Source organism: Amborella trichopoda, chromosome 10 (assembly GCF_054954075.1).
Source record: "Amborella trichopoda isolate Santa Cruz 75 chromosome 10, AtrichopodaSantaCruz75HAP2 v2.0, whole genome shotgun sequence".
Lineage (NCBI taxonomy): Eukaryota > Viridiplantae > Streptophyta > Magnoliopsida > Amborellales > Amborellaceae > Amborella > Amborella trichopoda.
The window spans coordinates 41,468,233-41,495,695 of NC_142345.1; the positions used below are offsets into that span (position 1 = coordinate 41,468,233).

The 27,463-nt window shown below is 35.7% G+C and overlaps 1 protein-coding gene and 1 long non-coding RNA gene across 15 annotated transcripts; both read right to left on the bottom strand.

Annotated features, from left to right (window-relative positions):
- Positions 1 to 860: 860 nt before the first annotated feature.
- LOC18433923 (Intron maturase, type II family protein) lies at positions 861 to 27,453 on the bottom strand. Of its 14 annotated transcripts, none has more exons than XM_088849014.1 (5): positions 27,185 to 27,408; positions 25,204 to 25,333; positions 21,805 to 24,669; positions 1,198 to 1,269; positions 861 to 1,057 (listed from the first exon to the last, which is right to left on the bottom strand). In XM_088849014.1, the coding sequence occupies exons 2-3, from the start codon at positions 25,238 to 25,240 to the stop codon at positions 22,169 to 22,171; spliced, it is 2,538 nt and encodes an 845-aa protein (XP_088705140.1). In that variant the 5' UTR covers positions 25,241 to 25,333; positions 27,185 to 27,408; the 3' UTR covers positions 861 to 1,057; positions 1,198 to 1,269; positions 21,805 to 22,168. The 14 variants fall into 14 exon arrangements, 11 of the variants coding, with proteins under 11 accessions (XP_088705140.1, XP_020522630.2, XP_088705136.1 ...); XM_020666971.2 differs by lacking the exons at positions 861 to 1,057; positions 1,198 to 1,269 and adding exons at positions 3,877 to 4,463; positions 21,087 to 21,515 and having other exon boundaries at positions 21,653 to 24,669; XM_088849012.1 differs by lacking the exons at positions 861 to 1,057; positions 1,198 to 1,269 and adding exons at positions 11,323 to 12,058; positions 21,087 to 21,515 and having other exon boundaries at positions 21,653 to 24,669.
- On the bottom strand, positions 6,670 to 9,814 carry LOC148780239 (uncharacterized). Its single transcript, XR_016042156.1, has 2 exons — positions 7,226 to 9,814; positions 6,670 to 6,723 (listed from the first exon to the last, which is right to left on the bottom strand). It is a non-coding gene; the product is annotated as an uncharacterized LOC148780239 (long non-coding RNA).
- Positions 27,454 to 27,463: the final 10 nt, after the last annotated feature.

Below are 27,463 nucleotides of genomic sequence, written 5' to 3' on the forward strand. Positions count from 1 at the left end.
TACTATCTATTTACCCCACCAGGTAAAACCCCATTTAGGATTAACTTTAGGATGTAGCATCACTATAGATTAATTTTCAATAAAAGAAAATGTATACGTTAACTTTCAAAAAAAAGAAAATCTTAATGGCATCCTCTGTACACTAGGAAAAAATAATGTCTAACAATTTGTTCGAAAAATCAAATTTTAATTTATATATTTACTTTTGAGAATAATCATCTAATGATTTTTAGGTGGTCACCAAAATATAGGACTGGCAAAAATCCTCCCATGTATGTCTTTTAACCAAGAGAGTAAATATACACTTTGATCCTGCGTGCATAAGCTTTGCCCTTATTTTGAAGCCAATTTGCATAAGTGGAGTTAAGTTTCGGCAATGTGAACATTAATTTGAAGCCCTTATTTCCTGCAGTCATTCAATTGAGCATTTTCATTGGTATGTTTCATTACTTGATTTAATCACATTCTCTGTGGTTTTAGCCAAGTGCAGCTCCCCATTTCTCCATTTCGAAATCTTTACGCCGGTTTTTTAAATAGCGAAAATTCATGGGCTTTTTGCGCAATTTGAGAGTGTGTGTGAGGGAGAGAATACAATCAGCCAAAATCAGAGAAGGGAAGCAAAATATGGACTCTCAAAAAAAGTGAAGCAGAAGACAGCCACAATATCAATACATCCAAAATGAAAATTAAAGAAAAAAACTAATAACACATTGAAAGGGATTGATAATCCTCTTATGAACTGAAAACCATGAACCAATGACCACCTTAATGCAAAATGCATTTAGAGAAGCTTCATGGCTTCTCTTTTCTTGCATTGGCTAACCTCTTAAATCATATTCTGAAACCACTGATCGAAAATAAAACCAAATTTAGAACTTCATATATTTCCCATCCCAAAATATAGATATACACCATCAACAGGCCCGTGGTCATCTCAGATTTAGAAGAGCTTGTCTTTCAACAACAAGAAAACCAATTGAATTTGAAAATTAAAGAAATATGAACTCACTAAGATTACATCGAGCACTCCTACTCCTACTACTGCAACACTTCAAACCTGCAGCAATCACAGGAAGCTGTTGGCCTAGAGAGAGAATATTAATTATAGAACCAACAGAGAGAGAGAGACGAGGAGCAACATGAAGACGTGAGGAAAGAAGCAAGGAATATACAGCAGAAAGGCTAATCGAGCACCACCTTTGCTTTCGATATAGCCTGCGATTAGCCTGAGCCATTTTCTCAGGGTTGTCATTCCATTCAGAATGCGATCTGCAAAAATATATATATCAAATGATTTTAGATTTTAGTTTATGAAAAACGATGGGGATCGATATAATATCATTGCGGTCCAAATTTTTTGATAGCCATTTGATGGTTGTGATAACCCTGACCACTACACCACTGGTGCGCAGCGTGATGGACCCAAATTGTGTCATGGACCATCAACCTATGCAATCATTATTCTTTTTGACAGTTAAACCTTGTGATTGTTTCTGTAAAGACAAATACTAAAAACATGTTTTCTCTCACATACCTGGAAGTGTGGAGCATGTCAAATAAATAAAGATAGAATAAAAAACATAAAACTAATTGCAATTGAAAGCGAAGGGTGTCTGCTTGAAGGGGCAAATGGGAAGGGTGAAGGCAACTCAAATTTGAATGTAGTTTGGGTAAAGATGTTGATTTTTCCGTGTTTGTGTTTTACAAAATGGTGGTAGTGTAATTTTGCATACAAAAAGGTTAGCGTGTGTAAAATGTTTCCTTTGGAGAAAGCTATGAAAGTGCAGAGACCTGATCTGGATGTCCTCTCTTTGGCTAAGTTGTCCACCAGGACATTTGTCTCGCAACGCGATTACCTAAAGTAACTAGGTGTCCATATGGTCTGGCCTCTTAGTTGCTCATGGTAACATGAGAGAGTCACTTCCTTATCGGAAGCTATTCGGAAGTCTAGCTCCAACGGTCAGGAATCTAACCAAAGGTCCTTCAGAAAACATACATGCTTCTCATTTTTGTTCCATGTCAAATATTGTTTGAGGAAGCCAAGAAACTAGTATTGTTAGCTTTCAAGGGCTCGAGTACTAGCTCTCCCTCTGGGTAGCACACAAGCAACTTCAGAGATATCTGTGTTGAATCACCATTTTCTGTAGGTGATCGTTTTCTATGTTGTAGCACCATAGCCATTCGCCCATATTAACAGACTGTTGCATTCCCTATCTGTTCTGATCCACCCTAGGACTTGGATAGACAAACTGTGTTACATTTCATTAGATAGCATTTATGGGAGTCACAAGTGCAACTCCATAAGAAACATCTCACCATGCGTTCTTACTTACGTTCAATTGATTCAAGGATTGTAAAAGTAGACATCTGAAAGATGGGGATATTGGACTGTTGGACTTGATCAAGATGATACGGTCACTGAGGAACAAAAATTCCGTCTACAGGCCGCTAATCTATGTTAGAATCTCTCTGCTAGTCTATCCCATCCATCACTGAGGGACAAAAATTCCGTTTCCAGACTGCTAATGTGTGTTAGAATCTCTCTGCTAGTCTATCCCATAGGGCTTTTCCGGCTTGCCTATGCACAGTAGGAGGCATAGGTATTTGCTGGATAGTATCCCTACGACATTCCCTTCTTTTGGCTAGAAGATTGTCTTAGGGCTCGTTTGTTTCGCGTGTAACAGTTTGCATATAGAAAACAGTTTTCATAGGCAAACTGTTTCCTATGCAATAGGTTTCCAATCCATTTTTTTTTTCATGTTTGGTTCACATGGGTAACCAGTTTCTCGAATTTCTGTGTAACCAGTTTCTTAAGTTTGGTAACTCAAGGGAAAACTATTTCCTAGAATCTAGATTAATACCTATTTTTAACCGTTCAATTGCAAATATAAGCGATTTGATATCGTCATCAATCCCATTACAATTGTTTTTTTAAAACATTCAATTTGTATTGTCTTTAAAAAAATGGATTGTTTAGATCGTAAGTTTGATTCACTTTATTAAATTATATAAGCATCAAGCCTTGATAAACTAGTCCATGCATTTTTTTTAAAATCTCTATCTTGTAAGATTAATGAAAAAATATCAGCAATTATATGTAGACCTTATAATATTAGAAAGACCACTTTATTATTCTTGGTAAACTACTACAATGGAATAATAATAAATTTAAATCTCTATCTTGTAAGATTAATGAAAAAATATCGGCAATTATATGTAGACCTTATAATATTAAAAAGATCAGTTTATTATTCTTGGTAAACTACTACAATGGAATAATAATAAATTTGGAGCAGATTATTCTTCGCAGAAAATGTCAAAATTGCTGAGAAATCATGGTGTTTTGGGGCCAGAGAATAATGGAATTGAATTTTATTTGCTTCAATGATTAGAGGGTCTACAGTACTCAAAGCCCATATAATTCCACACTGTACTCAAAGGAATGAATAGTTCCCAATTAAAAAAACACGGGTCACAAAAGAATTAAAAAAAATAATAGCCTCCATGACCAGCTTTTTTTTGTGAATTACTGACGATCAATCCCTGCTGTTTCCAGCCTATCCAAGACCCAATAAAACCCCTAAAATCACAATTAAAAAGTAAATAAAATAAAGAAATATTAGCCCCCAAAAACCTTCTATCATTGAATATCAGTAACCCAAAAATGCGCAGACTCAATAAAAACATAAACAACATTAAAATAAATGATTTCCATTAAAACACTCGGAACCTATACCAAGAACCCAGTATACCCAGTATCAAGAAGAAAAACGTTAAAAGAAAGAATAAAAGACTTTGATATGGAGAGTTAGCTTTACATTCTCTTAAAGTGAATGACTACTTTTTCAGGTCACAGAAGAACCTTTTGGAAATCTAGATATTCAAGTTCTGCAGAGTTTCAATTTTAATCAGCTTGTCGTTGATGTTTAACATCAATGGAACCAAAGATAATAGTACATAAAAAAACAATCTTGAATTACACACCACACAATCCCAAACAACTCAGATACCATCTTTTTGCGTAGCAGGAAATCAAGGATTCAAAAAGAAGCAAACCAATTAAAAAATTGGGTACACAGAGCACCTGTTGCCTCTTCTTGGCTTACAACTCCCTCAGGCTGTGCTTTTGGACAACATGTATCAGGTGAAATACAAAGGTTCATGCCATTTGTAGCAGATTTGGACCCATCAACAGCCAAACTGCCGATGGCTTTTCTTGGGCCCTCTCTCTCTGCCTTCGGTTTTTTATTAATATTGAGAACAGTAATGTCATGGTACCCAAAGCTTCCCGTTGGGAAGTTCCTTTTTGTCATAGCCTATTCACCAACTGAGCCTCTGTTGAGCCCAACAAGGAAACTGATACCACCAGTTGGTGGAGAGGACGTGAGACCCCTGTAGTTTGGTTTGGACTCGTGAGTTTCTTGAATGAAATATTAGCAGGTCCACAAGGGCATCTTGTTCTTCTGTCTCAACAAGTAATAGACTTTTGTCACCACAGTTTTTTGCATCAACAGATGTGTGATTTGTGTTGATTCACTTAAAAACCACATTTCTAAAAACCAGCAAGAAATTGAAAAAAAAGGAACAAATTCTACAGAGCAAATTGTGCTTGTATGCACAACCCTTATTTCTACATAGCAAATTGTGCTTGCATACGCAACCAATACAACAAAACCAGTAACATAACCAACAAGAAAAACCAGCAAGAAATTAAAAAAAAAAAAAAAAGCAACAGATTTCTACAGAGCGAATTGTGCTTTTATGTGAACAAAGAAACTAAAAACATTTCCCACACCCAAGTTATGGCCAACAAAGAAAAAATGCTCCAGCAGTATGGTGTTGTGGACCTTGAATTTAAACGATGCACATTGTGATACATAAATGGTTCATATAAATGAAATGCCCCTTGAAACAAGTGAACCAATAGTAGCCTATAACCCATAGCCCCATGGATAACCCTGAGCCAGGGTTACCCTCACATTGAATCAAGGCCCTAAAAAGAGAAAAACTCTCAAACTCTCATTTATGGATCTAAATACTTAGTTTCATGATTAATTAATGACCTGAAAATCTGTTTATTATATTCAAGGTAAGGGAAGCCTTGAGGAGAACTTAGCCTTAACAACATCCTGTCAAGATTACATAGGTTTACAAATGATCCAAATTAGCCCCTCATTGTTCAGTGTAAGATGCACACCCTGGGATGCAAACTATTTTAAAGGAACCCTACTTTGAAGTCAAAATATAGCATTTGAGTTCTCCTCAAGGCTTTAAAGGAACCCTACTTTCATCGATCGTGGTATGTGACTAGCACAAATATGCAAATGAGAGTAATGTCAACTTAGATTGTAATAGTACTACTGAGACCATCACTATAGGCACCCCTCGAGTCTCTATCTTATTAATGCTTCTAGATAAAATCTTACACATTTTGCTTATGTGTCAAGTAAACAAAGAAACTTCCTCTCCTGCAAAATAAAAGAAATCCAGCACATGACTAATCAGGTCACATTAAGATGGAAGTTTAGACATCTATCATAGAGCCTAACATAAAGACACCTACGAGCATTTTTCAAACCAGAAGCAAAGCCATAGTAATAGCAACCTAAAGAAAGCACAAATAGAACTTGGGTTTCTAAAAGCACGACACTAAAAATTTCAACCCAGATTGTTATTTAACAGCACCATTGGTAAAAACCAATTCCTAGTTAAAAGCATCTACACTCATGTATAATACAGCTCCAGACACAATTTATATTAAACATAATGATGGGTACGAAAGTAGTTCCATTAAAGAAATAATCTGTTTTCTTGGGAAAAATGTTTATGTTTGTCATGGTAGTTTGCACAAAAATTTCTCAAGGCACTTGTTTCTCAATAGGTAAGCTGAGTTTGAACATGAATGGAAAAACTCACCTTCAATTGTGTTTATATGCCCAAAACAAAGAGATTGTAAGCTCAAAACCACATAATTGCCAAAGAATAATAGCCTGATACAAAATAACTCAGCATAGCAAAAGAGATTAAAAAATGAATGCTATAAACATAGCAAAATCAGAAGGCAGATGCACTAGAGAGGTGGGGATTGTTAAAAGGCTCTATGGAGCTGTTAGATGAGGTGGTTGGTGATGTGATGAAGGAGGAGGGTTTATGTGATTGCAGAGGTGGTGAGAGTGTGCTTGTTGAAAGAGGAAGTGAGAAGTCCGTTCATGAGAGAAGTGGCTGAAATGTTTAAGGAATGGTTGGGAATTACCATGGAAATGGTTGCACCAGTGAGCAGCCCTGTGAGTCTAAGAGGCCTCTTTGACATATTGTAAAAATCCTGTAATTTTTTTTTGGGTGTGATATTGAGGAGACCAAAACAATAGTTAGGAAGCATTTGATAAGCCAAACCCACATTTTTAAAAACCAGCAAGAAATTGAAAAAAAAACAACAAATTTCTACAGAGCAAATTGCGCTTGTATGTGCAACCCATATTTCTACAGAACAAATTATGCTTGTTAGCACAACCAACACAACAAAACCAGTAACATAACCAGCAAGAAATAACAAAAAAAAAAAAGCCACAAATTTCTACAGAGCAAATTGTGCTTGCATGCACTACAATCCAAACAACAAAACCGGCCACAAAACCAGCAACATAATCAGTAAGAAAAACCAGAAAGAAATAAAAAAAAAGGGCAACAAATTTCTTCAAAGAAAATTGTCCTTGTATGCTCAACCTATACAACAAAACCAGCAACAAAACCAACAAGACATAAAAAACAAAAAGTAACACATTTCTACAGAGCAAAATTGTGCTTGTTTATGCAACCCATACGACAAAACCACAAAACCAGCTACAAAACCCGCAAGAAAAACCAGCAGGAAATAATTTAAAAAAAAAAACAGAAAGAATACAACAAAAAAAATCCATACCCACATTTTTCTACAGAGCAAATTGTTTTCTATACTCAATTAAATAAGAAGAAAAAAAAACAAATTTCCATGAGAAAATCATAGAACAAAAATGTTTGCATTAGTAATTAAAAAAACACAGCCCTGTCTAGAAGGAAAAAATAGGGAAATTAAAAGAATAAAAGACATATCCTTGTTGAAGAAGATGAGGTATTTTGTATGGGGTTCATATGAGGGAAACCCTACCTTGTTTGGTGAAGAATCTTTACATTATGAAGAAGAAAAAGTAGCAAAAAAAAAAGGGGGAAAAAAAAGAAACTTCCTTACCTTGTTGAAGAAGATGAATGCTTGCATATGGATCCTTGCAAAGGATTGTGGAAGAAGCAAGACGTAGAGGGTTGCGAGAGAGGGGTAAGGATTTCTCTCAGGGCTGAAAGAGGGGCGAGGGTTTTGTGAGAAGAGGGCTTTGAGAGGGGCGAGCGCGAGGGTTTGACGCAGGTTTTTTGTTTCAGTCTTTTTTTTGTGGCCGAAAATTTTTCTGCGTCCGCGTGGGTGAAATGGTTTCCCAGTGAATTACTCCCCACCTTGTGGGGTGGGGATTACATTTCACGGATTTCCTCCTTGTTGTGGTAAAACCATTTCCATTGAAAAAGGTTTTCATTGACTTTACACATGAACCAAACATGTGTAACTATAGGTTTCATATGCAACCAGTTTCATGATGCAAGTTTTCACACGAACCAAACGAGCCCTTAGAGACGCCTATCCCTGAGTTTAGTTTTAGCCATGTTATCTTTAAGCCCTCTTGCAAATTAGAAATACTGAATGAACAACCACATATGGTCGACTTACCATGTTGCGAATTTGAAACACTGAATGAAAAACCACAGATATTTCGACTTGCTATGGTGTGGGGTTGCAGAAGACAAGGGTGTCATCTCTGTATTATAGGTGACATATGGATGAGCCAGTCCTATAGGTGGAGAAGCCATTGAGCATGCCTGAATTTCCACGACGACGGAAAAGAGAAAGGGAGCCAAGGGGTCTCCTCGGCACATAGGGGAAGAAGTCATGTGGACTTCAATTGATGAGGATCACGAAATATGCATAGTAGATGCATCCCATGATCCAAGAGCAACATATGTGGCCAAAACCCATCAGGGCCATGGGTTGATCTAGGAGCTGCCAGTCTGCATGGTCATAGGCCTTTACAAAATCAAGCTCACAGATTAAGCCTGGCTTACGAATGAGGTCTTTGGCATGGATGCAGGTGAGAATGACATCAAATATTTATCTACCTTGGAAATATGCCTTGCGGTGAGGTCAGGACTTGGTTGAGCATGTGGTGCAGGCAGGACGCTTGCACTTTGACTAATAGCTTGCAGGAGTTGTTTATGAGGTTGATAAGCTTGAAGTCTTTCAGTCCACCAGCTCCTTCAAGCTAAGGGATAAGGCAATGAATGTGAAGTTCATGCTCTGTAGATGATTTCTATTGGACGGAATTTGGCAAATATAGCCATGGCTTTAAGGGCTAGGCTGTCCAGAAACGGTGGTAAAGGGCTATGAGAAACCATTGAGTCTAGGAGCTTTATCATGGCCTAGTTTAGCTGGGGCTTTCAGAACTTCTGACTCTGAAATGGGGCATTCTAAGTTTGTAACCCATTGACAGATAATACCGCGAGAATTTTGAGATTGAGATCGAGATCATGCAGTCTGGGTCTCAATGAGTGATCTCCCATAGAGTCTCTCTGTAAGAAGTTAATGATTTGCTTGACTTTTGAAGGCTTGTTGAAAGGTTCATATCTTTCTCTAATATGAGGAATAGTGTTATTTCTGTGGCAATTTGCCATTTTGTGAAATACAATGGTATCCCAATAACCTTCATTGAGATCCTAATCCAATGAAGCCAAGAGATCTCGTCCTGCTTCAGGACCGCAAATAAACACATCTTTTCAGTCGTTTGCCTAGTACTTGCAACCTCAAACAAAGATCCAGGCTGTTGATTTCAGCTAGCAGCATTTCCTTCTTCCAGATCACGTGACCGAATTACTCTCTTTTTCATTGCTTGAATTTGTCTGCGAGAAATTGCAACTTTTTAAATAGTCGATAACCAGCCCATCATAAACCATGAAAGCAGATCACTGGGAATTGGTAAGTGCAGTTCTTTGTCCTCGAGCCACATGAGCATGAATTGAAAAGGTCTAGGCCTGTTTGCTACAGCTTTTATGTTGAGGAGGATAGGGGTATGTCAAAGATAGGCTGGGGTAGGATATAGGAATGGGCTCTTGGGTAAACCATCTCCAAATTAGGAGAGACAAGAAACCTATCAATTTTTGTGGGAGTAGAACTCTCAAAAAGGTTAAACCAAGTGTACGATTTGTAAGTTAGATGAATATCGAAAGGTTGTGCTTGAAGATGAAGACAGAGAAGCCAAACCATACTAGTAGTGACTTTGCCTTTGTGGTTCTTTTTGTAAGACCATCTGGTCACATTAATTTCCTTCCCCCAACCCCCAACCCCACCCCTCCTTTAAAAAAAAAAAACAAGACACACACACACACATACACACTAGATAAAAGCACCAGGGATTGAGAGATTGGGCATGCATGATCCAGTTACACCTAGAATCAATCTCTCAATATTGGTCTTTTTAGACCTATGAATCTCACTCTCTCTCTATTGCTTACCCCCGCCCCGCAAAAAAAAAGAAAAAGAAAAAACCTCAAGTTCATAAAATGTAGATTCTCCTACATATACCACAATCAAAGACTTGTGAGTTCCTCACTATTACTTTATTGGATTCTTCGATTCTCTGTAGGTCTTGCATGAATATTATGTGTATTGGGATCAGCAGTACACCCATGTTGCAATCACTAGCAATTTGATTTATCAATTAATCATGTACCTCACTATCTATCTATCTATCTATCTATATACTATATATATATATATATATATATATATATATATATATATATATATATATATATATGGGGATTGGGGAGTGATTTTATGCAACAGTTGTATAGTAATATAATGAAACAATTTAAAAACCATGTTAGGGCCATTTGTTTGACCCAATTTTTTAAATATACTCTCTTCATTCTAATGACCGATCACACAAAAAAAAAAAAAAATGAAAGCACAAACGAGAAAGTGTTTTTTAGCCCAATTAACATAGGCCGTCCATTTTGTTGAGATAATTAGATCTAGGCCTTAGAAAGATCTTTTTTCTTTCCAACATCTTTAGATGACTTTATTATCATTAGATTAATAATGTTAAAAACGAAAAAAATGATTTTGAATTCATAAAGGCCTAGATCTTGAAATTCACCAAATGGAAGTCTAGATTCATTGTTGGAGGGGACTTATTTTGACCATATATAGGGCACAAATTATTATTAATTTTTTTGAGATTGATTATTGAGATGGAGTGTGTATGCAAAATTTTGAGTCATACAAATACCACAAACATGGTTTTCTAGAAGTGTGGTTTTATTATATATATATTATAACGGCATGGTGACATGATATCATTTCTCTCTCTCTCTCTTTCTCTCTCTCTCTCTCTCTCTCTCTCTCTCTCGTTATATATATATATATATATATATATATATATATATATATATATATATATATATGGAAAATCTTCCTGTCACCCAAGATATGAGCCCAACAACCCAGATTGAATTTGGGCCGATTTGACAGTCATGACCTCATTTAGTGTTTGAATTTTAATTTTTTTTTCTATAAATCCAAATCACTTGAAATTATAGGCCCATGTTCTTCTCATCAAGCAACACCTAATAAAAATATAAAAAAAATAATTCACAAATTTTTTTACCAAAATACCCCAGAAACTTTATAGGGGTATTATGGTCAATTTTTTCATGTAAAATATTTTGATAATTTTCAAAGATTCACTTATTTTTTATGAACACACACCTAAAATTTCAAGTGATTTGGATTTTTAGAAAAAAAAATTAAAATTCAAACACTACGAGCATCCGTGATCGTCAGATCGGCCCAGATTCAATCTAGGTTGTTGGGCTCATATCTTCCTGTTAGCCATTGGGCTAACAATAGCATCATTCTATATATATATATATAGATATATATATATATATATATCTACTCTGATAATTCTGATTTTATTATCTTTATACTAATCGTACATAACCTAAATATAGTAATATTATGACCAGTATAAATAATGAAAAAGGAGCTATATCTATAAGTAACCAGGTAGAGTAAGTATTTTGATAAATTTTAATACTAAATACAGCTCTAATTAACATAGTAAAACATGACTAGTAGAACAACAACTTATAATTTTTCATAGATCTTTTATTCCATAAGAATAATTACAACTGATAACAACAATTGTTTACAAGATAACAACTAACTATTCATAACAACTATTACAAGATAACAACTAAGTATTCATAACAACTAAGTAAGAAGGCTTACAGAGTACAGATGCAATAACTGCAAAATGCCTTTCACTCGGATGGACAATAACTTGGTAGATGAGAATAATTACAATCACACATCACACAACTTCATACTAGAAAATTATTTTACAAGAGAATGAGAAGAGAGCAGGAATTTCTCAAGCGAAGAGAGAGAGCTTTTCGGGCATTGCTCGCTTGCTAATTCCTGGGGATGCTTCTTCTACATAGGCTTCTTCCTTTTTATAGGCCTCAGATTCCAAAACTTGACAAACCAGAATGTATAGCGGACTTCTACGTAGGCTTGCTTTAAATATTTGCTCGAGGCTTGCTGCAACACGTGGACGGCTGGATGGCTAAAGGTAAAGAGAATCTTTTGCTTTTACTGTTTGCTTGTTTTTGGTTTTTGTCGTTTAGGGATAGGTGGCATGGTTATATCGGCAGGGAATGTCGGCAAGGCATCTTCTGTCGGATTCTGTCATTTCAGCAGATAAAGGTAGCATCTCTTGTCATATCAGATTATGTCGGTGTATGCTCATCGGGTTACCATTTTATGGGCTTAATACAATGACTTATCGGGTTACCAGTTTATGGGCTTAATACAATGATTGTTTCTGGGACATGCCATGAGCAGACTTATCTTCTTCTGTAGCAGCTTGGGTTTCAGTTGCTAATGCTTCTTCTGTATTCTGAGTTGTTTCTGCTTCCTCTGTGAAGATTTCATATAATTGTTTTCAAGTTTGGCTCTGGTGGCTTGAGGATTTTGTTTCCTCATATGAGATATATATTCTGACAAATTATTTGGGTTGAAATAAGGTTTAAAAGCAGTTGGGATTTGTTTGAGTATAATATGATCTGGTTCTAGATTGTGGTAGACAAAGACGTCCCACCACTTTACTGAAATCTGTTTTTCAAGACATTCATATTATTATCAGATATTGCAAAGGACCATTTAAGGATCCATGGTATTTGATATAAAGCAACAAAATATAAATGATGATATATCTTAGGATCTTTTCCATTATACTCAATAAATTTTGACTGGGATGTTTGTAAGGTATCCGACATTATTTGGGATAGAGATCCCCAGATTGTGAACCAATTTTGGAACCAATACGGGAAAGGCTCGGTTACTGGCATTTTGAATTGGAGGAACCATGTATGGTAATTGTATTGGTTTTGAATGGTAAGTATTCGATGCCAGGCATCAATATAATTTGAATATCGGTAATGCTTATTTGGGAATTCGAGGGACTGCAATTTCCTTAATCGAGAAGGGTCTGAACCCCATTCACTGAAATTTAGTATCTTTCTTATTTGTAATTTAGAGTATGACAATATTTTGGAATTCTTATGATAATAATGTGTCAAATATATAGAACTTGTCTCAAGCAAAATCATTTCAAACCATTCTCGCGTTTTCATGCCGTTAGAGAGGTTCAAATTATTGCACAGATAGTATTTGGCAACGGTATTTGGGTCTTCTGAGGCATGGATATTTTCAATTATGGAATCTACAATAAACGAGATATTTTCGTACGGAGATTTATCCGTAGTTGTAGGTTTTCTAATTGTTGGCGATTGGATGAATAATGGGGTTTGAGGAGAAAGTGGTGATTGGCTAGAATACTGTTAATAATTTAGAGGACTATTTGGGAGACTAGGAGAATAAGGGGTCAGATTTCTGCTTGAAGATTGAGCAGTTTGTACAGGAACAATATCTAATGATATCTCCATGGGGGCTTTCCCTTTGGATTGTGTAGTATTAGTATTCATAATTTGATTCTCAATAGCTCTATTCTTATTGAATAATATTAAAGGCAAAGATAGTTCTTGTGGATCAAAGTAATCAGTGTTGCCCTCCTTGCAAAAATTCACGGGTGAGAAAATCAGGAAGATGGTTAGCAGAACCACGTAAATGTTCAATAGAGAAATCGAAAGAAGATAAAATGGCCTGCCATCGGGCAAAGATCCGTTTTGAAACCAAATTTTGCACATCTTTTTCAAGAATATCTTTAACAGCTTTACAATCAGTTCAGATGATAACATGGGTATTTAAAATATCACTCTGGAATTTAGTAACACAATGTACAATGGCAAGAAGTTCCTTTTTGACAGTAGAGTAATTTTGTTGCGTAGAATTCCATGCTTTAGAAGTATAACGCACTAATTGTTCAGTAGAATTAATATGTTGTTTTAATATACCACCTAGTCCTAATTCAGAGGCATCGCATTCTATTATTTTTAAAGTATTAGGATGGGCTAGAGTTAGTCAAGGTAATTCTTTGGCTTTGAGTTTGATCCTTTTCACGGCTTGAGTATGTCCATTTAGGAGGATTCTTTTTGAGTCTATCATACAAGGGCATCTAATGGTAGATTTTCATAAAAATCTACAATATAATTTAAGCATCCTAAGAATCTTTGTAATTCAATTTTGTCTAAATATAATATTTGGAAATTTGTCAACAAATTGAATAGATCTTTCAATTGGAATAATTGTTTCATAATGAATATGATGTCCTAAAAATATAATTCTAGTTTGGCATAGATTAATCTTTTTATCAGAGACTACAAGTCCTGCGTGTTTGACTGCATTGGTAAAAACATTAATATGTTTGCAATGTTGATCTATATTTTCAGAAAATACTAAAACATCATCAATGTATACAATCATGAATTTGTAATATGGATTGAATACTTCATTCATAATTTTTTAAAATTTTGATGGAGATGTTTTAGTCCAAATGGCATTACATTCCACTCGTATTGTCCGAATGGAACATTGAATGCAGTTTTGTAATTGTCTTCCTCTTTAATCTACATTTGCCAATATCCTGCTTTCAAATCAAATTTAGAAAAGATTGTAGCTTTGGCTAATCTATCTAATAAGTCTTTTTTATTTGAAATTAGATATCTTATCCATTGGAGGACTTTATTTAATGGTTTATAATTTATAACTAACCTTGGAACACCTCTTTCTTTTTCAGCATTTTTATTTACATAAAATGCAGCACAACTCCAAGGAGATGTACTTGGTCTTATTAAACTTTTAACTAGTAATTCTTTTATTTCATTTTGGCAAGTTTCTAATAAAGTGGAATTCATCTGTACAGGTCTTGCTTTAGTTGGTATTTTTATTTCTTCAAATCCTGGTTCATATGGTAATCCTACTATATGTTTTTTTTTTGCCCAGAAAGCATTTGGTATTTCACTGCATATTTTTTGTTCAATTTTTTGTTTAATTTTTTCAATTTGGTTTTTTATTTCTTCTTTCTGTAATGCATGTTCAGTATTTTTGTAGAGAATTTCTTCGTTTAATGAATACAAGAATGATTCATTATTTTTGATAATTGTTTTAACATTATTAATTTCTTTAAGTTTTGGTTTATCTATAAACTCAAATATTATTTTATTTCCAGCAATGGTGGTTTCTATCCCTGTATGAGTTATTAATATTGGATATAATAAAGTAAGGAATGGAACTCCTAATATCACTTCTTGACTTAGTCCTTTAACTATAATAAAAGGGGTAGGAAAACAATGTCCAGTATTACAGACTATGGCATTAGGTAATTTATATTTAATGAATAATCTACTACCGTCAACTGTATTTAATATTTGTGTGGTTTTATCAAAGTATTTTGTTGGTACTAATCCTTCATTAATACAATTTAAATCGGCTCCTAAATCTATGAGCGCTATTGATTGAAAATCGTATTCTTGATTAATAATGATTTTGACAATTACGAACCATTTCTGAGTTATTATTTTATTTAATATGTTTACAGATGTATTAGTGTCTATCTCCTCTATTTTTGTTCCTGATGATTCAGGATCATTTTTGGGTGTATCTATTGATTGGGTAAATTCAATTTCATCTGAATCAGTTACTTCTCCAGTAACCTCATTTTGTAATTCTAATATCTTAATTCTATTTTTGAGGTGATTTATTTCTACTTTTACTTTATTAACTTCTTGTTTTAATTCTGCTATAGTTGGTTCTTTTTGTATTATTTCTTTTTGACTTATTCTTTTCATTATATCAGAAAAGTTATATTCATCTGGGGGTTTTAGTAAAGGAGTAGGTTTATTTTTAGATTTTGTAAGATTAATAAATTGAGTTAATATTTCTCTTTTTTCATCAGGTTCATTTATTCTGTCTATGAGATCTAAAATTAATGAATCTTCTTTTGATAACATATTACAGGAACATTCCATATCAGAAGAGCTTGAAATTATAAAATTTTCATCTTCTAATTGTCCTATGAGAGAAATATCACTACTACTACTATTTTCTGTGGAACTTGATGTAGATTCTTCATAGTTATTTAATTGGATGATATCATATATTTGATTTCTTATATTTTCATCTAATATGATTGCATCTAGTTTTTTCTTAACTTTACATGTATTTTTATAGTGGCCTACTTTGCCACATTTATAGCAGATGGGTATCTTTTTCTTTCCCTTTTTGTATTGATTCTTTGGTAAGAATTTTTTTATATATTTTTCTTTTTTCTTTTGTTTATATATTTTTCTTTCCTTCTTTTCTGGTCTATATTTTTTATGTTTATGTTTATGAGATTTGTCTTTACTTTGTTCTATGTTATAACCGAATTGTTGACAAAAATCTCCTAATTCTTTTTTACCAGTCATGTGTTGTTTATCTAATTGTTTCTTTAATTTCATATCCGTGCAGGGAGCTAATCCTTCAGCACATATTTCTGCTGATAATTCTCCTAAAGTATAAGCAGAATATTAAATAAGTCCACCATGTTTGTTTTTTAACCTAGTTTTGACTTTTTCAGCAAATAAATATGGTAGTCCAGCAATAAATTTTCTTTCCAATGATCGAGATGGCTATCCTCTCTTGTTAAGAGTTTGGAAAAGAAAACATCTTTATACCACTTATAATGGGATAAGGTTGGGCATCTTAAGTTGGAAAGTAAATCCTCTAATCGAGCTTCCATTAAAGCTGTACTCCCCACAAAGTGGAGGGTTATCGTATAGATCAGGGTATTAACAGCATCACTTTCGGTATATAAGATATCTTGATTTTGTTCATGTTTTGCAGACCATTGGCAACTATTAGTTAATATTTGATTTTTTATGGTTTAAGGGAGGTGGAAATCCCACCATCCTCTTAACCATCCAGTAAATCCACACACTATGGCTTTGGCTACTTCCTGATCATGGTTGCCAACCATTTTACAGGCTGAGGCATACATTGTCATATATTTCATAGTGTCTAGGACTTGATTCTCAGACATGCCTTCAATATCTAATTAACTATTGATCTTCTTGAGTAGGAAGTTGTATGGGAAATTAAATCTTCTTCAAATTGAATATCAACTGGTGTGGGTCTATGATGGTAAGGTCTAGCTGTGGCTGGTTTCCAACCTGGATATGTGGAGTTTTTTATTCTGTAAAGGCTAATGTTTGATGTTCTAGAGTATCTTCTATGACTGGTACTTCTTCTTGGAGAGTTAAAGTAGAAGATTCTGGCAATAGTTTAGTTTTGCCTTTTTTATCTTTTATATCTAGATCAGCTAATTTTGATATGAGTTGATCCATTAAATCCTTATTGGTTTCTCCTATATGGAACTTTTGTTTATTTAACTCAGGAGGAGGTTTAAATAATAAAGTGTTTTTAGGTTCTGGAATAGGATTTGGTCTTATTATATTTTCTATTCTCAGAGTTTGCTTTCCTATAGATTGCATACATAAATTGGTATAGTTATTTTGTTCAATAATATGAGGGATTAATTCAGTTCGATGAACTATTTCCCCGGTTGTCATTTTATAAAGAGTAGCCCTTGTTTCAGAAACAAGTGAACTTTCTCCTTCTTTGCTGGATCCTTTGATAATAGCACTTTTTTCTGGAGGATGAACACTAATAATACTAACACCTTCTATTGTATTATATGTTGTATATTGGTTCTCTATTGTATTTATTTTATTATTTCTTTAAAGTTTGGAATCTCGACATTTCTTTCTTGTAAAGTATTTCTTAACCATGTAAAAAATCCTATACTACATGTTTTTGTTTTATATAATTTATTATATCTTTTATGGAATAATTCTATTAATCTGGGCTGAAACCTTTTTAGATACCATTCTCTTATATCTTTATTTTCCTCAGCAATATAATCATGTTCTATCCATTGTTTTGATACCCTTTCAGTAAGAGTTAATATATGAAAGTCCATTTCTGTATCAGAAAATTCTGGTTCAGATTTTAGTGTGGGTTGATATTGTGGAATGACTATATTGTCTTTGGTGCGTAATAGGCTTTGGATTTGGATTCATACTACTCGAAGTAAAATGTCTAGAGGATTCAATGTTATTGGATATATTTTTTGAGTGTACGCTTGTATCTTCCTTTATGACTTGGTTGGAAAATTGGATTTCTATTTTCCCATTTTGATGTTCTATAATTCTATCAGGAATATTACGACTAGATGCCTTTAAATGGTGATTTTCATTTTCTATATTCCATGATTCAGGTAATATAATATCTGACCATTGTATGGTTTTAGGAATTATTACATTCGATTTTTCAATATTGGTTTAGAAGAAAGTAGTTTTTCCTTTGGTATCGATTTGGATAGCATTTGGGCATAATGTATTCATTACTTTATAATATATTCTGTATATAATAGCAATATTCTGGGATCCTGGTAACATGTCAAAACCTTGAGTTTTAAGATTTAATGATAATACTTTTAATATATTAGGATCATTTAATGATATGGAATAATTTGGAAAACAATTAAAATAGATTGGTCCACTACATAAACTTGATTCTATCATTCCTAATAGGGAATCAGAAAACTTATTATGTCTAGTATCTCTTAAGCATATTAAGATAGAATTATTTAGTCCTAATCTAGTTAAGGGTTTAATGGCTATTTGGATTAATCCTATATGTATAAATTATAGTTCTTGTTTTTATGTACCTGTATTATTTTATCTGATAATAATTGAAAGTTTTCCTGATTACTAGTAAGTGATAATACTATACACGGTAGAAACACTACTGATATTTACCATTAGAGAAAGTTGGACCGAGAGTTGAGGCTTAGACACCCAGTCTAAAAAGACCGTTAAGGCCAGGAGAGCCGCTGAGGTCAAAAAGAGACATAAGAGGTAGTCCAAAAAGCATACATCTGCAACCTAATAATGGCAAATTTCATTAAGAATCTATCAAATAAAGCACTACCACAAGCTAATAATACTCTTATATAGATAGATAGATATGGAAATAGGTGGGATTAGCCCACTAACTCATATGAACATATGAGCCCAACGGCCTAGATTGAATCTGGGTCGATCTGACGATCACGGATGTCTGGTAGTGTTTGAATTTTAATTTTATTTTCTACAAATCCAAATCACTTAAAATTTTAGGAGTGTATCCATAAAAAAAAGTTGAATCTTTGAAAAATATCAAAAAAATATTTTACATGAAATAAATTGACCAAAACACCCACAAAAAATTTCGGAGGTATTTTGATCAAAAACAAAATCGCGAATAATTTTTTTATATTTTTATTAGGTGTGTCTTGATAAGAAGAACATACGCCTAAAATTTTAAGTGATTTGGATTTGTTGGAAAAAAAATTAAAATTCAAACACGAAATGAAGTCGTGACAGTCAGATCGGCCCAGATTCAATCTGAGCCATTGGGCTCACATGTTCATATGAGCTAGTGGGCTAATCCCAGCTTTTTCCTAGATATATATATATATATATATATATATATATATAGAGAGAGAGAGAGAGAGAGAAAGAGAGAGAGAGAGATGTGTTTTACCGGAGTGCATCTCCCCAAAAGCGACGCGTTGTACCAGAGTGCAAACTATCGAGGGATCAAGCTTATGGGCCATATTATGAAGCTCTGGGAGAGAGTCATCGAGCAACGACTAAGGCATGAAACGAGTGTATCCGAAATTCAAATTGATTTTATGCTAGAAAGGTCAACAATGGAGGCTATTTTCCTACTTAGGCATCTGATTGAGAAGTTTAACGAAAGGAAAAGACCTCCACATGGTCTTTATTGATCTAGAGAAAGCTTGTGATAGAGTACCTCAAGATTTGATTTGGCGGATGTTAGAAAAGAAAGGTATCTCCACACACTACATCACCTTGATGAGTGATATGTAGGATGAAGCGCTAACTAGTGTCCGAACAACTAGTGAAAAGATGAGTGAGTTTTCAGTGACAATTGGTCTACACCAAGGGTTAGCATTGAGCCTGTACCTCTTTGTCGTAGTTATGAATGACTTAACTAGGCACCTACAAGATGAGGTACCGTGGTGCATGTTGTTCGCAAATGACATAGTTTTGATTGATGAGACGCGAAACAACGTCAACATAAAGTTATAACTTTGGAGGGATACTCTAGAATCCAAAGGTTTTAAAATTAGTCACACTAAGACAGAGTATATAGAGTGCAAGTTTAGCAATAATAGGAGTAAAAATGAGAAAGAAGTTAAGATTGATGGCTAGAAAGTACAAAAAAGACCGCACTTTCGATATCTTGGGTCTATAATCCAAGAAAATAGAGAGATTGAGGAAGATATAACACACAGAGTTAGAGTTGGATGGGTGAAGTGGAGATGTGCAACTGGAATTTTATGTGATCGTTGCATACCAATGAGGCTGAAAGGCAAGTTTTATAGGACAACGGTGAGATTAGCTTTGCTCTATGGGGCGGAATGTTGGACGGACAAAAAAAAATATACCCATAGAATGAGTGTAGCAGAGATGAGGATGTTGAGATGGATGAGTGGCAAGACAAGGGATATAATTAGAGATGAATCTATTTGAGAGAATTTTGGCGCCGACCGAGTACAACACTTGTTAGAAGGTGCGAGTTAGTTCAAGTGGAAGGACTGAAACGGGTAAGGGGTAGGCTCAAAAGGATGTGGTTGGAAGTAGTCTGAAAAGATATGGGGACTTACAACCTCACTAAGGATATGCCTTTAATAGAGCAGAATGGAGAACCACGATTCATATAGCCGACCCCAATTAATTGGGCAAAGGCCAAAATGATGATGATGATGATGATATATATATATATATATATATATATATATATATATATATATATAGAGAGAGAGAGAGAGAGAGAGAGAGAGAGAGAGAGATTCTACTAGCTGAATGGTCTACAAAAAAGTATAAACTAAATGACCAGATTAATGAGAGGAAGCGATCTGGACAGTCTACATTCACAAAAATGGGGGGCACATCTTGGGCAGCAGTTTTTCGTACATATCCATTTCTTCTAATTGGGGTGCCTATACAAGACATACAAATTGGTGAAATTAGGGGGTCCATTAGACCTTTTTTCAGGGGGGAAAAGAAAAAGAGTTCTAACATGCAACGCTTCGCCATTCATTATGTGAGCTTCAATCAGGGCACTGGGGCCAACTAATCCATAGGACTGTAGGCTCACACGATCTTTTTCATGTGTGTCTATGTGTGCATGTGCGCGTGTGTGTGTGCATGCATGCATGTGTGTGTGTGTATGCACGTGTGTGTGGGCGCGTATGCGTGTATGTAGATGTATATTGTTGTGTCACCAAATCCTACTTTTTAAGGCTCAAATAATCCAGCCGTGTCAAACACTGGGAATCATATCTACACATACACATCATATGAAATAGATACCAAAGGTGTGTGCATATATAGCTCTACAAATGCTGCAATAAAAGAAGCCAGTGTTCACTTACATGGAAAAAGCAGAGGAACAAGTGCTAGTCATGCTACTATCTGATATTAGAAAGATGGTTCCTGAATATAGGATAGGCACTATCTGATATTAGAGAGATACTTCCTGAATATAGGATAGGCCCCAAGTAAGGTATTTGACTGGACACTGAACCAGTCAGATCAATAGGATCATTAGCTCTTTCTATAAAAAATGCCCCCACCAAGCTTTCTCTCACTCGAGAAGCCTCTTTGGCCTGATGTTCTTCTCCACTACCATTGTTCTAGAGTCCCTCACTAACCATATGTCCCTTTGAGATTCAAAATCAAGGTATGCTTCCATTCTCAACATTACCGTTGAAGGTTGGGAATGCATCTTCTTTATCACTACTTTCAACTTTAATTTGATCACAAGCACATTCCACAGTTGGGATTTCTTCTTTAATTGAACGCTGTGATATTATTGCATTCGAATGAATGAGTCACAAGGCACATAGCAAGAATTTTTTTCCCTTTTAATTTAAAGTTTACAAACATATTATAATGTAAGAATGTAGATGAAAATTTGTATAGAATATAGAGAACATACTTTGATAGAGCAAAATGGCGGACCAAGACAGAATAGAACGGCAGACAAAGATTTGTGTAGCCGACTCCAAATAGATGGGAAAAGGCTCTGATGATGATGATAGGTGAACATATCTCCAAAAACGAAAATGATAGGAATGATCAAATTGTTACCTCCTTAGCTTCTTGTTGCGTCACAATGTCATCAGACTCCAAATCCTGCACTAACTTCGGTTTGATGAAGGTAACATTTTCTTCACAACTATTGTTTCCTCTCTCTTCAAATGAACCAAATCGACTTCTCTCTTCTTGCAATGAATCTCCCGGAGTGAATTCTTTGCACCATCATTATTTTCACCATTAAAGCCCTCATGAAAAATTGAAGACAGGGCATCCTACTATCCTCCTTATCCTCTTCTATCAACAAACCACAATCAGCTACGTGCATTTATAGTTAAATCACTGTTTTCATTAACACCCGACTGTAGATTCACAAACATTCTTATAACGAGACGCACTATATTCCACAGGCTACCCATTAAGATGGAGAAAAGTCCACAACCTGAAGAGAAATATCACCCATATACAAATCCTTAACATGTTGCTTACATAATGGTATCCTCTTTCTATTCAACGCAGGAGGAATCCATGAAGAAAAACCAGTTTTCCAACCTGGATGTTTCCTCTTCTCAAACACATGCACCGAATATATACTCGAAGCAGGGACTGAACAACACATGACTCGACAAACTCGCAGAGCAGACGGTCTCTTCACTTGTGCTAGAGAGAGAACAAAAAGCCCAGCATAAGCACTGCCGTATAACATCATCTCATCCTCAGAGGAGAAAGATAAAGAATCCCTTCCATTTGTCATCTTTTCCTTGTCTTTAGAGAGAGAAAAAAACTCCATCTGTCCCCTCAATGGGATATTACTAAGTTCCAATTCATATCGCCTCTCGATAACGGCTTCTGATACATGATGCTTAGTGGAAAGAGTTCGGACACAAGATTTTCTCACACATTCAAGGAGCATTAGCCTCACGGTCTCAAAGTTATCGCATTCTCTGAACCAGTACTTCCACCTATGAACTAATCCACAAAACCAATTTATAATTTGGAGGTCATCCTGTAAGATAAGCATAGAAATATGTCGTGGGTTTCCCTCTATATCAATCAAGCCATAGCGAATCAGGCTCTTTTTCAGAACGCAGATGGGTGCCTCTAGTTTAGTGGTCATGGTTGGTGAGGAAAGAGAGTGGCTTTCAAGGAGTGAACGGGTAGAGAGGGATTCAGATGAGATGTACTCCTTGGCCTTTTGTTGGAAGTTGTAGAAAGAATTTACAAGCTCTAAAGGAAGCTCTGGCTCGACAATATGTTTAGCAAGTGTTTCTTCCTCATTTCTTTTCACTTGAGTACCCAAGTCTTGTATCCAAATCTTCAACAAGTGCCTAAACCAATGCTCCGGTTCCATTCCTGGCCTCCGAAACTCCGAGATCCTATTCATCAACACCATGCTCATGTTCTCCTCTCTCTCTAACTTTTCCTCTTTGATATTCTTTAAGCACCGGCCCACAAATTTCTTCCCGATTCTCGCTGTCATGGCTTCCCAGTAGACCTCCTTTTGAGATGCAAACAACTGCATTTTATCCTTAAGCTTATGCACCACCCTCACTGCACTACTGATTTCCTCTCTATCACTAGCTCGAATAAACATGCCTAGAAACCGAACTCCCGATGTGGGTTTGATTAGAGGCGACTCACCTTGTTCCACCACCTCTAGAGAGAGAGATTCTCTAAGATAGCCATATACACTCTCCCTTATTTCAAGCGCCAAATCCTCAGGTCCTGAAACAGCAACTAAGATCTCATCCATATATCTACAAGCATGCAATCTATGTGCTTGTCTATTATGGGAATCTTCACCTTTTATTTGTCTCCTAAACCAATTTCGTAATTTAGAGCTCCGGCCAGCTTGAATTGGGTCATCTTTATTGGGACTTAGACCTTCATATCTCATACACAACCTGTAAAATTCCGCATCAAAGAGAGAGAGATAGACATTCATCAAGATAGGCGAAAGCGTTCCTTCTTGGGGGAGGCCTTGGCCTTTTGGGAACCCCCCAAACTCTAAGTTGAGCACTTGAGCTTCAAACATAAGACGAAGTAATGCGTAGAAACTCGCATCCTCAATCCTTTCCTCCATTATAGATATGAGTCTGTTAAATACATGGGTATCAACCTCTTTCGTCACACAAAATGCAAAATACCAATTGGGGTTTTCTATCTCATTGCAAATGTATCTGAGAGCTGATTGAGTGCCCCTTCCACTCCGACAACCATGGCAGATCTTAGAGAAATGGGGCCTGTACACTACTTCCACAACTATCCTAATCGCCTCTTGAATTACCTTAAGCTTCAGATTGGGAAGGATCAAGTTTCTTTCTCTAAGAGATTTTGGTGAGATTTTCACTGTATTTGCTTCAACATCGAAGTCCCCCCTCAAAAGCTCCTTGGCCATGGAGATGAAACAGAGACCGTCATGTTCGTTGTTAGCTTGACTATTTGAGGAGTGTCTGATACTATTATATGCATCCTCTAGAGTTTTTGATGTTGCAATTACATTTGTAACAAGGTTGTGGAATTTTCCATTTAGATATTGTTCTTTAACCCTCTTTTTGATGCGGGTTTCCAATGACCTTTTGAGCTCCACTCTAGTTTGGGATGGTTTGTCAACCTGAAAGTCCGGTAAAAAGGCTAACCTCTCTCCTAAGGAGATGGATGGATAATTTTCTTCTTTAGAAATACGTGGATATAAATTTTCTCTGTCCTCTTTAGACTTTGGGAATGGTTTCTCAAAGGGAAGGTCAGGTAACTGGGTTAATCTGTCTCCTAAGGAGATGGGAGGAGAATTCTCTTCTTTAGCACTACGTGAATATCTATCTTCTCCCACATCTTTTGAAATGCGTTGATATAAATTCTCATCTGAAGCTCCCAAAGTTGAATAAAGCAATGAAATTTGGGTGCATTTAATAAGCCTCCCTGCAACACAAGGTAAGGTAGAGGGCAGTAAGCATTGTCGACACATGCAATAAGTAATTCAAGCCACCATGAGGTGCACACACATTGTAGACACAAGGTGACAAGTATCACCATTTTTCTGAGGTGTGCACAACATCCTTAACATTAATAAGATGACTTTAAGCATGTGTAGGCAGAACTCCACAATAAGTTGTATATGATAACATACATCTAGAGGATAGTGAACATCGTTCATGCATAAAGTTTTTTTTTCCTGAGACTGTCATTCATGCGCAAAGTTATGGGATAGCATATCACAATTCAAAGAAATATGGAGAAAAACATAATCCATTGGTCTCATGACTGTCCAATGAAAAACATGGCTGGTGTGTGTGTGTATTTGAGAGAGAGATAGAGAGAGAGGGAGAGAGCGAGAGAGAGAGAAAGAGAGAGAGGCATCCACCATTCTGGCCATAACTCTGTTCTGGCTGGTACGCCTCCCTCCCTACTTTCCTTCCTCAACCCTAACTCATGTGGTCAGCATCTAACCATTACCTGAGTTGCTGGCAGCATATTTGATCAGAAAAGCCATTGAAGGTATGATGGAGGCATTTAACAGTCACTCTTTGTGAGCCAGTTGCCTCATTCTTCACGCAAATTAAAGAAGGATCAAATGAGCCAACGCCTGAATGCAGAGAGAGAGACTGAACAAATTCACATACTCTTACAATCAATTTAAATAACTTCGGATTCTAAATTTTCGTTAATCAAATTATGCAAAGTCCACGTTTTGAAACTGGTCATTACAAAGAAATCGAGAGTATCAAAGAAAGAAATCAACATAGGGATACAATACATCTGTAGAACTGGGGTGGCAGAAGAGCTGCCATAAAAACAAGCTTAAGACCTCACGCAAAAAGGCATGTCACTTCCTTTAGACCCCCTTCAATGGGGAGTCATCCATGACTCATTAAAGGACTCTTTACTTTTATATATCATGAAAAAAGGGAACACAACCATCTCAGACCCACCCAACTCTACCAAAGTCCTTTCTAACTAATGCCCAAGAGATTAAGATCATCTTTATGATCTCTACCACAGTACAATCAGCTCCCTTTTGCACTTAATACCCTTGGAACACTCCAGCTTAATGGTTTACATGAGACAGAGACTCTCGCAAATATTTCAATAAGAGATGTCTAGAGTTTATCATGTGTTAAGAAATTCCTAGCCAGTTCAAATGGAGCAGCCATTTATATCTTTGAAAATTCTAATGGCATGACCTACCTGTTCTTAGGCTTACAAATTACACTCCAACCCAGTACAATATTCAGAGAAACAAAAGATTTAGGACTCAAAAAGAAGTCATCATAATACGCTCAAGGAATCCTTTACTGAAGGTGAAAAAAGAGGGTTTACAAAATTAACACTTAAAATAACTAGATATGCCTACATTACTCAACTCTCCTTTTAATTGCACATTTACCATTAGGAGAGCAAAATACAAGTGAGAAGGTTTCCCTTTGGAAAAGGGCAGAAAGGCAGACCAATATATTATCCTAAGAGGAGAACAACTCACTTAAAATGGTTCCTTTTGTATACTAAGACATAAACATAAAACAGTCATCTAACAACAACCCATGAATTCGACTATGAATAAGTAACAGATATCCACAAGCCATATCAGAATGCAAAATGTGGATGTTGTTTATATATCCACTGAAATCATCTAAATGAACAAAACCCAGTCATCTCAAATTCTCCAACCCTCTTTGAATCAAACAACTAAATTCCTTAATTTTTCATATTCTTCGACCAATTGGCAAAAAACAAAGAAATCCATAAAGCCCTGCATAAAAAGCTAAGAACCCATTTGATTGAAAAACTATTCTCCACTCATGAAGGAGAAGAACCCAATCAAGTTTCTAAACCAAAAGTAGAAACCCATGAATTGTATGGGTAACAGTTTGAAATAACAGACTTAAGACCCACATCCAAAAATTTAAAACTATAATTAAAATAATAGACTTATGACCCACATTGAAATTTTAAATCACAATTAACAATATAGAATGTCATATCACTCGAAAAGAAAATTAAAACAATGCAAAGAAAATCACAGTTGGAATTGAAAAAACCCATAAAAATGAATCCGTCATGACATCCAACAGTTTCCGATTAGTTTGTTCAACGAGCAAACCATAATATTCAAGACCCTCAAGGATTTTCGAATTAATTTAACTTTTTTCCACTTATCAAAACTAAATATAACCAACCAAGAGCCAATAACCTGGTAACGAATCACCAAAAAACAAAAACTGAAGCTATTCTAGTTCTCGTTTTAGTTCCATCGAGCATAAACCAATCTAATCAAATCCATTGAGAACCACATTGCACCAATACAAAATAACAACTCAACAAGCTAACTGTCTTTCTCCAAAGAAAGAAAACACCACTTGGTAAAAACAAACACAATGGACATGTCACGAGAAATCAAAGGGGGAAGAGAGAGCAAAAGAGAAAGAGAGAGACTCACCCCCAAATTGGGACCTCCGATCAGTTGGAGGAGACCATGACAATTCATGACCTCCAATCCATTGGGGGAGCCCATGACAATCACGCACAGCATTGAAGACACTAGACTCCCATCACTTGATACATCCGACACCAAGGGAATGAATGAGGGAGAGAGCTTCGCGGGGGGGAAGAATCCCATTAAGTGGATAGATTTTAAGAGGACGTTTGCCTTAGGACTCGAGAAAACTAAATGAGTTCTGTGCGAAACGAACCCAGTTCTTGAAAGTGGTAGACGTGG

What these genes read in the sequence shown, in the direction of transcription:
- LOC18433923 (XM_088849014.1), bottom strand. Translation starts at nt 25,240, where the DNA reads ATGGCTTTTCTGATCAAATATGCTGCCAGCAACTCAG. An exon ending in ATATGCTGCCAGCAACTCAG is followed by an intron (nt 24,670 to 25,203) that starts GTAATGGTTAGA and finishes CTTGTGTTGCAG; the next exon opens with GGAGGCTTATTAAATGCACC.